General features: G+C 34.4%; 1 protein-coding gene across 1 annotated transcript; it reads left to right on the forward strand.

Annotated features, from left to right (window-relative positions):
* Positions 1-5,036: 5,036 nt before the first annotated feature.
* On the forward strand, positions 5,037-10,626 carry LOC109109380 (26S proteasome non-ATPase regulatory subunit 9-like). The gene is made up of 7 exons (XM_042728744.1): positions 5,037-5,175; positions 5,327-5,460; positions 6,713-6,812; positions 9,618-9,805; positions 10,065-10,166; positions 10,305-10,393; positions 10,517-10,626. The coding sequence occupies exons 2-7, from the start codon at positions 5,335-5,337 to the stop codon at positions 10,542-10,544; spliced, it is 633 nt and encodes a 210-aa protein (XP_042584678.1). The 5' UTR covers positions 5,037-5,175; positions 5,327-5,334; the 3' UTR covers positions 10,545-10,626.
* Positions 10,627-12,144: the final 1,518 nt, after the last annotated feature.

Consider the following 12,144-nt stretch of genomic DNA (forward strand, 5'->3'; position numbering starts at 1 on the left):
CGGTAGCGTCACATATATATGTATATAAATACGGTACATGGTTCTGGCTTTTCTTTTCTTTTTTAAAAATATGTTCAGTGTTGATTTAGCAACCAAACAAACAACAGTCAACCGGAATCTGTAAAGCACCTTGCACCTGCACATGATCTAGCCGTCTATGAATTAAGGCTATGCTAATGTGTAAGTGAATGCAACTGATGGGTGAATGTCACAGGATCATGTCCAGGTCATGTTTACCCCAAAATAAAAAGAAATAAGATGCTGTTTTGGTAAAAATTTGTAGGAGTAAGCCCATTATTTCTCAATACCGTAATGCAAATAATAATAATAGATTTTCATTATTGTAATATATTTGAATTGTAAAGTATTTATACATCAATGGTAGTGTTTTTGAATTGCCTTTAAATAATTTTACTTACTGTAATACAATAAATAAATAAATACCGTATTTTAATTCATTAGAATCCAATATGCGATTTATTTAGGATAATGGGCTTGAAAATAATCTCACTTTACAAAAGTGCTAAGTATTCTAAAAATGGACTTTTAATGCAAAACCATTTCTTTATTTTGGGTCGAGTTTGACTTGGATGTGTTTTTTTTTTTTTTTTTTTTTTTTTTTGGGAGATTCACCTTTGTATTTGGAAATGTTAATGATGCTTTCGGATTTGTTTTGTACAGGTTTATTTTCTGTAAAGTTTCTTTGAGGATTGTTATGAACCCATATGTGTTTGAGTTCTCAGAACCACCTTGGAGGAAGTTCTCCAGGGTTCAGGACTTTGTTTTTGCTGCTAAAACTCAAGGCGCATTCAGGCCACACAGTAGTTTATTGGTCTTGGCAGCTCAGATTGTTGGCTGACGATGTTTAGTTCCTCTTCCTCCCCTCCCTGTTTTTCAGAAACATGTCAGATTTCCACAATGTACACAGAATCTTTTGAGCAAACATGCATTAATTTGATTCATTTTAAATTATATAACCACTTAATTTGTTTGTAGGGTTGGTGCCAGTTATTCAACAGAGTGCTCTTTGTCCTTTTTATTTTTGTTCCAGTTGCGTGTAACTGCTGTAAGTTAACTAAGAAATATTTATAATTTTCATTGGTTGTAACGTGTATGTAAATATGAAGATGCTGTATATGTAGTTCTCCTTTGCAATACTAACAAGCTGTGTGTGACAGTGATTTACTTTGCTTTTTTCTATCTTTAATATAAAACTGCATTTGCTTTTGAATACAAATATGGTACTTTTTTATTGGGTCGCTTTCTTTTAAAGGTAGCCTGCTACATACAGTATATTACACCTTTTAAATTTTGTGAATCATTTATTACATTTTACAACACAATTCATAGATTTCTATAAATCTACCAGCCATATACTTCTATGTGTTAGAAGTAACATTGTGGAAAAACAACTTCATAAATTTGAATTTAATACAAGATATGGGAGAATTAGCTTACAATTAGCCTAGCTGTTATGGTAGCGGCTGTAAGACTTGTAGAAAATAGTATAAATATGCTGTATTTTAAATATAAGCACACCTCAATGGAGTAGGCCTAATATTAGTTCTTTAATATTATTTCTGAATTTAAATAATCGTAATGTGCCAGTTTCTTCAAGATGTCATGAATAGGCTATGTTTCAATCAAAACTTGTACAATTTTATCAAAACGATTTCTCTTTCAGTTTTAATGAAATACTTAGCCTATCAGCTGATAAGAACAATCTTCAGTCAGGTAACGGTAGCCTAATTTAATGCAGTGATATTCATTAAGCAACTAAGATTATAAAGTGTGTATGTACATACAAACACAGGTGCTGGTCATATAATTAGAATATCATCAAAAAGTTGATTTATTTCACTAATTCCATTCAAGAAGTGAAACTTGTAAATTATATTCATTCATTACACACAGACTGATATATTTCAAATGTTTATTGTTTAAATGTTTAAAAATATTTATCATGTTATTCTAAATTTTGATGATTATAACTGACAACTAAGGAAAATCCCAAATTCAGTATCTCAGAAAATAAGAATATTGTGAAAAGGTTCAATATTGAAGACACCTGGTGCCACACTCTAATCAACTAATTAACTCAAAACACCTGCAAAGGCCTTTAAATTGTCTCTCAGTCTAGTTCTGTAGGCTACACAATCATGGGGAAGACTGCTGACTTGACAGTTGTCCAAAAGACGACCATTGACACCTTGCACAAGGAGGGCAAGACACAAAAGGTCATTGCAAAAGAGGCTGGCTGTTCACAGAGCTCTGTGTCCAAGACCATTAATAGAGAGGCGAAGGGAAGGAAAAGATGTGGTAGAAAAAAAGTGTACAAGCAATAGGGATAACCGCACCCAGGAGAGGATTGTGAAACAAAACCCATTCAAAAATGTGGGGGAGATTCACAAAGAGTGGACTGCAGCTGGAGTCAGTGCTTCAAGAACCACTACACAAAGACGTATGCAAGACACGGGTTTCAGCTGTCGCATTCCTTGTGTCAAGCCACTCTTGAACAACAGACAGTGTCAGAAGCGTCTCGCTTCAAAAAGGACTGGACTGCTGCTGAGTAGTCCAAAGTTATGTGCTCTGATGAAAGTAAATTTTGCATTTCCTTTGGATATCAGGGTCCCAGAGACTGGAGGAAGAGAGGAGAGGCACACAATCCACGTTGCTTGAGGTCCAGTGTAAAGTTTCCACAGTCAGTGATGGTTTGGGGTGCTATGTTATCTGCTGGTGTTGGTCCACTGTGTTTTCTGAGGTCCAAGGTCAACGCAGCCGTATATCAGGAAGTTTTAGAGCACTTCATGCTTCCTGCTGCTGACCAACTTTATGGAGATGCAGATTTCATTTTCCAACAGGACTTGGTACCTGCACACAGTGCCAAAACTACCAATACCTGGTTTAAGGACCATGGCATCCCTGTTCTTAATTGGCCAGCAAACTCGCCTGACCTTAACCCCATAGAAAATCTATGGGGTATTGTGAAGAGGAAGATGCGATATGCCAGACCCAAGAATGCAGAAGAGCTGAAGGCCACTATCAGAGCAACCTGGGCTCTCATAACACCTGAGCAGTGCCACAGACTGATCGACTCCATGCCACGCCGCATTGCTGCAGTAATTCAGGCAAAAGGAGCTACTAAGTATTGAGTGCTGAGTGTAAAGAAAACTTTTCTTGAGTGCAAAGAAAATCCTTTTTTTGTATTGGTCTTAAGTAGACATGTGCGTGTAATATGCACGATATTGTCATCATGGGCACTTCTAAATACCGTGAATAATTATATATTACAAATTATTTAGAATTTGGAATGCATTTTAAGAATACTATTCTCATCAACTGGTCAAAATGCACAACACCGCTGTATGCTGCTCTGATGTAAACAAGCACGCACGAGAAGCATATGGGAGAACACGTGAGAGACGCCTGAATGAAAGCACATTCACTCTCTGACAGCAGATGGCGCTAAACTGCAGAAAATGCAGCCCTTACCCTGGAAACCCCATAAATAAAGCAGCTGCGCTACTTTCTAAACATATTTAAATAATTTTAAACAGCCATTTAGATTTGTGTATTTGCTATGGTGTTCATCACAGCGCCAAATACTTAAATATTTAGACTTAATAGGATATTTATTTTCAAACTTTTTTTTTTTCATTTTAATCTGGATTACAACATGCCACAGATATTGCTACAGATATTGTTTGAAAGTGTTTTGATTCTTTATTGTTCATTCACACTTTACATTAGGGCTTCATTAGTTAACATTAGTTAATTCATTATAGTTAACATAAACTGCCAATGAAAAACTCTCCTGAACATTCATTAATCTTAGGTATTCCAATATTTAATAACACATTGTTAATTTAATAACACGTTAAAATCGTTGCAACTGTGTTATTTAATGAGCTAACAGGAACTAAGACTTGTACTTTTTAACAAAGATTAATAATTCCTGTAGCAAATTTAGCTATTGCTTATTGTGAATGTTAATGCATTAACTAAGGTTAACTAAAGTGATACCTATTAGTCTTTATAGTTCTTTTGCACTTTAATCTGTGTAAAACTTGAAACTTTATATATTTTTTCTGTATTGCTTTATTGTATTTAAATGTTCAGTTATTTTTGTTATAAGAAAAAAGTTATTTAACCTGTTATACTGTATTATGACCACTTTTTTTAAACTAAATTTCAATACTGTGATACCATGATAAAAGCATTAGCAATTAATCGCAACAGGAAAATTTGATACCGGCATATCCCTAGTCTTAAGTAATATTCTAATTTTCTGAGATACTGAATTTGGGATTTTCCTTAGTTGTCAGTTAAAATAATCAAATTTAAAAGAAATAAACATTTGAAATATATCAGTCTGTGTGTAATGAATAAATATAATACACAAGTTTCACTTTTTGAATGGAATTAGTGAAATAAATCAACTTTTTGTTCTAGACTAGAATGAATCGGACTTTCGAAAGCTACATTCGAGGACAGGCGAACCAAATTGGTCCGTTTCGAATGAACCGATTCACTCGAATGAATTGAACCTTCCAAAGTTACATATAAAGAGGACCGTTTAGAACGGACCTACGGGTGCTGGCCATATAATTAGAATATCATCAAAAAGTTGATTTATTTCACTAATTCCATTCAAAATTCCATTTATTTTCAAGAATTGTTCTAACAAAGCGATTCACTAGAACTTCTAGTGAATCGCTTTGTTACAATTCTTGAAAATAAATGGATTATAAACAAATGAGTCCCTAGGAATTCAAGGTCCATAAATAAACTATTATTAGGCTACTAATTCAACGAATAGCCTTATACATTAGTAAATTTGTAAAGTAGCCTAATTCATGTATTTCTAAATTGTTTGAAATGTTTAATACAGCTACCATTTTGGATTATTTATTTTAGTTACTGCTTTTTATTTATCCTTGACATTTCATCATTTATGTATTTATTGTTTTTTGCAGTTTTGTCCTTTCATACGAAATCCCTTTATAGACTTTGAAGAGAGTTCACGCAAAAATGAACATCTTCCTTGAAGATTTATCTAGTGGATTTTATTTATTTTTTTACACGTCAGATTCACACTCCGACACATAGATGGCAGTAATGCGTCGTTTAGTTTGTTTGCAACTCGGCAGTGAATCCACAGAAGAAATAGGATCAGTAAATTAATCTTTTCCACTGCTTCTGTTTGTTGAATCATTTGGAGAGAACCTTTGGAAGGTTTCTTGAAATAAAATACCAAAAATCTATAGTTAATGAGCACTTAGATATTAGTTACTTTAGTAAAGACCGTTCCGTTGCTTTTTGGCAGCACTTGTCATGAAAATGACTGAGGAAAACAACGCTGTTAAGCCAAATGTTACCGAAGACGATGTTCGACTGCTGATTAAAAGAAAGGATGACATTGAAGAGCAGATTAAAGCATACCACGACATGCTCCAAACCGTGAGTTCAAACCTCAGATACTAATATCTGTGCATTCAAATATGTTTTGTCATTAAACTCAAAGAGACACTTTGTTGGCTGCTTGGAAGCTGTTTATTAGGTCGTTCTCACAGAACGCGTTCTTTGCAGAGCAACAAATGGAGTTGATTTGAACGCAGCGGTTTTTAAGGTTTATATCTCGACGAGGGAACGACCAAACACGGCTCTGGCGCTCGTGCGTTCCGTTCATATCGTGCCTTGCGTAGCTTGACTCCATCTGGAAAGCGTTTAACGTGTAATGTGTAAACAAGAACTACAGTAACGAGAGAAACGTGACGTGATGGCGACCTAAATATACTGTACAGTTAGATTTACTTAAATGGTTGACCGAAACACAGCATCTGCAATACAAGCTGGTTTGTATGGAGTCAGATTGATGTCAAAATGAAGGACAGAACATGAATACAATGTAGTGGTACATTTACAAAATATGTTTCCCAAATTAAAACAGTATGCACACAAAGTTTTCAGTGTCGTTCAATTCTCAAACTCCCTCACGAAAATTAAACATACTACCCCCCCCCCCAAAAAAAAAAAAAAAAAAAAAATTAACCATGATTTTGAAACAATAACCATAGTTTAAACATGGTATTAAAATCATGGTAGTAAATCTGTTGTTATAAAAATAGTAATCTGCCAAAAAACATGGTTACTTGGTTACACATAAGGACTAACAATAGTGATGGTCTACCTAAACAACATATTTTTATACTTTTTGTTATTTGTTTCTATACTTATAACGTTTAAATTGATAGTTTTGTTTTTCAATCTTTTTTTTTTTTTTTACATTAAGTGAATTATTAAGTAGTCTTGAACTTTATTCCTTTTGTTAAATTTCCAAATACTTTTTTTTTTTTTTTTTTTTTTTTACATGAAATAACAGACATCTCTATAATAATATCAGTTCCTGTTCCCCACCAATCAATTCTGAATACTAGATAGGACAAAATTGTCATTGACCCATGTACCTTATAAGCCCACTCTGCACTTCTCACATTTGCAAAATTGGATTAATACTTTTTTTATTGGTAGAATGTTCAGATATCAATTAAAAAAAAAAAAAAAAAAGAAATCTGACTCTATGCAGTCAGACGTTCGATTAAACTGAGGTTGGTCTGCCATCTTAGTTGGCTCAATGGCTGGGTTTTGGCCATAGATTTCTTCTAAAGAAATTGCTTCATAAGGTGTGTGTGTGTGTGTGTTTGCACGGCAGGCCGGTGTAGGCATGGACGCTCCTCTGGTTGATGTGGAAGGCTTTCCTCGTGCAGATGTGGATTTGTACAAGGTCCGAACAGCAAGGCACAATATCTCCTGTGAGTACATTCTTCACCTGTGTGTTAGATGATTGTGATGAATGTTCTTACGCCTTTTCATGTCAATGAATACAAAAAGTTTCATGATAATAGTATTGGCTTTTGGACATGTATAATTTCTGTATGAATGGGTAAAAGATGATAAGGGATTTTCAAGCTTCAAAGCAGTAACATTTGAATCAAGCATAATTTTTTTTTTGTATGTTAGAATGTGTCCTTTTTAAAGGTTACTTCACTGCAAAATTAAAATTGTCGTTAATTACTTACCCCCATGTCATTCCAAACCCGTAAAAGCTTTGTTCGTCTTCGGAACACAATTTAAGATATTTTGGATGAAAACGGGGAGGCTTGTGACTGTCCCATAGACTGCCAAGTAAATAACAGTGTCAGGGTCCAGGAAAGTATGTAAAGCATCATCAGAATAGTCCATCTGTCATCAGTGATTCAACCGTAACGTTATGAAGAGACGAGAATACTTTTTGTACATGAAGAAAACAAAAATAACGTCTTTATTCAACAATTCCTCTCCTCTGTTTCTCTTTGGCAAATCTGAGCAGAACGCAGATGGCGTACGCTCTTCTGTGTCAGCCGCGGTGTGCCAATGCGCTGTTTGCTTTCAGACCAAAGCGTAAATACTAGGGCTGTGACGGTGGCAGATTTTTACCATCGCGGTGGTAATGTGACCAACTACCGCCGGTGATGCGGTGTTGAGAGATATATATGTATATATAATATAATATAATATAATATAATATTAATTTAAACATAAACTGAAAACATTAATCGCCTGCACAACTGCTGCTTCTGTCACTTTTTCTCTTGACAAGAAGTGCATTTATTCAGTCGCAGAATGACTGAAAACGGGAGACGTTTCAGACACGTGCTCCTCTTCACTTAATAAACTACATGCATGCAATGTTGTGGTCAGTTAAGGCATGAAGTTACCAAAAAAGCAATTAAAGCTGACTTAAAACTGTGCATGCATTTAATATATTTATATGAGTCACATTTAAGAACATGTCTCTGAAATGGTTTTCAAAACTGTCCTGGAGCAGCCCAGCACGGTCTCTCTCATCTAACACACACCTGATTCAACTTGTCAGCTTGTGTTTATTTTAGCACTTCCGTCAGTGAATACACAGCCTGCAAAATACTAAAATAAATATCAAAGATATAATACAGTAATAGAGTTCAGATGTCCTGTGTAGACACGAGACTCCACCTGTTGCGACGCGGCGGTGTGACACTGTTCAGGAGCCAAGCAAGCGGCGCATTAACTCGTCTGCATGAGCTCTCTTTTGAAAAAGGAATTGCTAACATCTTTCATTTATCGCTGTCTCGTTTGTATTCGTCAAGTTTGGAGAAAGCCTAACCTGACCAGCCAGGCGTTTGCGATCACAGGAACTTGTACAAATGAGGATGGGTGACATGAATGATGGTTTCCCAACGAGGTCCATCACCAAACACAAAATTAATTTGCTGAATGCATAAACTGTATTTTCCTGTGCTCAAACCTGCCAATCTAAAGGAAATGCTGCGTATGGCGTTTGAGGTAATTTGTGAATTACCATAGACATAGCCTAAATAAACCAATTTGCAACTATTATTGTTATTACACTTGTATACGAAACTTATTATTATGCTTGTTATAGAGTGTGTGACGTCTAGTGCACTACCGACTAGGGCGACCGTCACAGCCCTAGTAAATACACGTAAAAAACGTATCCTCGTGGAGCAGCTGACACCGAAGAGCGTACGCCATCTGTGTACAGATCAGAATTGGCTAAATGGCGCTATGCTGATTTGGAGAGACACAGAGGAATTGTTGAATAAAGTCGTTATTTTTGTTTTCTTCGTAGTATTCTCGTCTCTTCATAACGTTACGGTTGAATCACTGATGGCAGATGGAGTATTCTGACGATGCTTTTCATACTTTCCTGGACCTTGACTCTGTTATTTATTTGGCAGTCTATGGGACAGTCACAAGCCTCCCGGTTTTCATCCAAAATATCTTAAATGTTGTTCTGAAGATGAACAAAGCTTTTACGGGTTCGGAACGACATGGGGGTAAGTGATAAATGACAATTTTAATTTTGCGGTGGAGTAACCCTTTAATTAAATTTTTTCTAAGCATTTCATTTTTAGTTATAATTTGATTTTTGTGATGATTTGCAGAAAACACCCACTAAAATGACATTCAGTGACACACTGAAGTTTGTGTACACCCTACACGTATAGCAATGTCAAATATTGGTGTCATTGTACAGAAAAACCCTCAAAATTACAAAATCTGATTACAGTATTTTATAAATGACTGTCTCTCTCTCTCTCTCTCTCTCTCTCTCTCTCTATATATATATATATATATATATATATATATATATATATATATATATATATATATACACTTCCTGTCAAATGTTTGTAATAATTAAGATTTCTTAACGTTTTTGAAAGAAGTCTCTTCTCTCACAAAGGCTGCAAAGTTGAGCATAAGAAGTCTCTTATGCTATTTATTTTGTGAAGTATTTTTACTGTTTAAAAAAACTGTTTCTATGTGATTATATTGTAAAATGTAATTTAATTTGAATTTTTGAATTTTTAATTTGAATTTTTGAATTTTTTTGAATTTTTATTTTCAGCATCATTCCTCCAGTCTTCAGTGTCACATGATCTTCAGAAATCATTCTAATATGCCGATTTGCTTCTCTCTCTCTCTCTCTCTCTCTCTCTCTCTCTCTATACTAATCCTTGCCATTTTTGTTTCTTTACAAGGTCTTAATTTTTTTTTAATATAATTTTTAGGTTTACAGAACGATCACAAGGCTATCATGGTGGAGATCGAGGAGGCACTTCATAAGCTGCATGCAACAGCAAGGGTCAAACATAAGAAAGATGAGGCAAAAATGGAAGTCACTGAGCCGACCGTGTCTCTGCCAGCTCCGTTTGCACTGGTGGACGCCGTGACACAGGGCTCCCCTGCTTTTCAGGCTGTGAGTTTGTGCCCCTCTTCTAACTTAAAAGTTAAAAAGCTTTGCTTGTAAATGAATATGCAACATTAGAGAAGTAAAATAGGTCACAGCTTTTAAATGCTTTCATGTGGACTTTTCTCACATTATACTGATGACATATTGTGTTCTTCTAAGCTGCTGATTGCAAGGTTTATTTCATTTCATAGTAGTACTTAAATCTCTCGAGTCTATACAGAAACTGATGATGCAGCTAGAGGTTTCTGTTCTCCTCTGTGTGTAGGGTTTGCGAGTTGGTGATGAGATTATAGAGTTTGGGTCCATAAATGCGCACAACTTCAGGAATCTGCGTGACGTCGCTTCTGTTGTCCAACATAGTGAAGGGGTTTGTTGTACCTCCAAACTCTTTCCTTTCAGTTTAAACTGTAGCGCATTTACTTATTCTTTTTAATATGTCACATTCCTGATCATATGCTACACGATTCAGTTTAATTTCGTCTTTGTTGATTTCTGTTTACTGTAGAAATCCCTGCGTGTTGGAGTAATTCGAAGTGGACAGGAAGTACATCTTAATTTGACTCCGAAGCAATGGTCTGGTAGAGGACTACTGGGGTGAGTAATGTTTTTATTGTATTTATTCAATTTAATTAGGAAATGTAAAGGCTTTAAAGAACTCTGTTAAAAAAAACAATTGAATATCATTAACTAGAGGCATTTTTATTCTTCTGTCAATAGGTGCAACTTGGTACCTCTCCACAGATGACCAGTGAAAGGACGAGGATCATCATTATGCCAAACATCACACCTCTTTTGCACTAAATAAATTTGCAATGGGTTAACTTTAATTTCGCTTCCGCATTCATTGCAAACTTGGTTTAAGTAGATAAATGACCAAGGAGAGATGACAGACCATTTAGTATCAGACTTTCGCAATATGTCAGAAAAGGGTGAGCAGAGAATTTATTAGTGAGGTTTTTACTTGCCGCCTTCTCCTTTTAAATGTATTGCATCCATATGCAAAAGTTCTCAACATTTTTATGTTAAAACAGCTGAAGGGTAAGAGCAGAGTCATTCTGAAGTGAGTGGGCATAAGCTGCATACGCTTTGTTACAGTAACAGTTTTATTAGAGGAACACCAGGGTGAGTAAATCATGTTTGAATTTTATTTCTTTTGGGGGGTGAACTATCCTTTTAATACGAGTAATAAACAGTACAGGGTTTCAGTCTTTTCTTTTTCTATTGTGAAAATCGGATTAAATCTGACTTGGAAACGTTTTACCATGCTTTCATCTTCTACTACTTCTCAAATGCCTTATAATTTCATATAAATATGAAATATTACATGCTTAAAACTATGATAAAATAAAGTATGAAACTGTAAATCATTTCAATATCTCATTGTGTGAAAATTATATATATATACAGTATATATCATAAGATTTATAAGATATATATTATCTTTCATGGAATTTTGTACTAACAGATCACTTGAATCATCTTATTAGTCACTTGACAAAACATTTGTAAAGTGACTAATAAGATCATCTTACATCTAAAATGTAAATGTCAAACTAAAGCATTCAATTATAAATTGGCCTGCCATATAATATCTTATTTATAGAAATGAATGAGTACATTGGGTTGGGGTTTCTTTTTTATCCTGTAAATGACATATTTGAGTAATTTGAGTTTTACATTTAAAATATTAAGTTTTGACTACTCAGATTCACACACACACACATACATATATATATACACACACAACGTTAGGCTATTTTGAATATTAATATAAATATGAAATATTACATGCTTAAAACTATGATAAAGTATGAAACTGTAAATCATTTCAATATCTCAATGTGTGAAATATATGTATATATAATAAGATATATATTATCTTGCATGGAATTTTGTACTAACAGATCGCTTGAATCATTAGTCACTTGACAAAACATTTGTAACTATCTAAAATGTAATTGTCAAACTAAAGCATTAAAGTATAAATTGGCTTGCCATATAACATCTTATTTATAGAAATGAATGACTACATTGGGTTGGGCTTTCCGTTTTATCCTGCAAATGACATATTTGATTAATTTGAGTTTTACATTTAAAATATTAAGTTTTGACTACTCAGATACACACACACACACATATATACACAACGTTAGGCTATTTTGAATAGTAATTAAAGTATTCATTTCAGACCAAAAAAAATATTCTGGATATATTCAATGATGAAAAGATTAAGATGTAATTAAAAAACAATTAAGAATTCAATGTAATGTACAGTATGACAAGTCATAATTTGATTAAAAATATCTTGACGTCATAATCGCTAGCAGTGGAATTTAAATTTCGAC

The sequence above is a fragment of the Cyprinus carpio genome, chromosome B7, assembly GCF_018340385.1.
Source record: "Cyprinus carpio isolate SPL01 chromosome B7, ASM1834038v1, whole genome shotgun sequence".
NCBI lineage: Eukaryota > Metazoa > Chordata > Actinopteri > Cypriniformes > Cyprinidae > Cyprinus > Cyprinus carpio.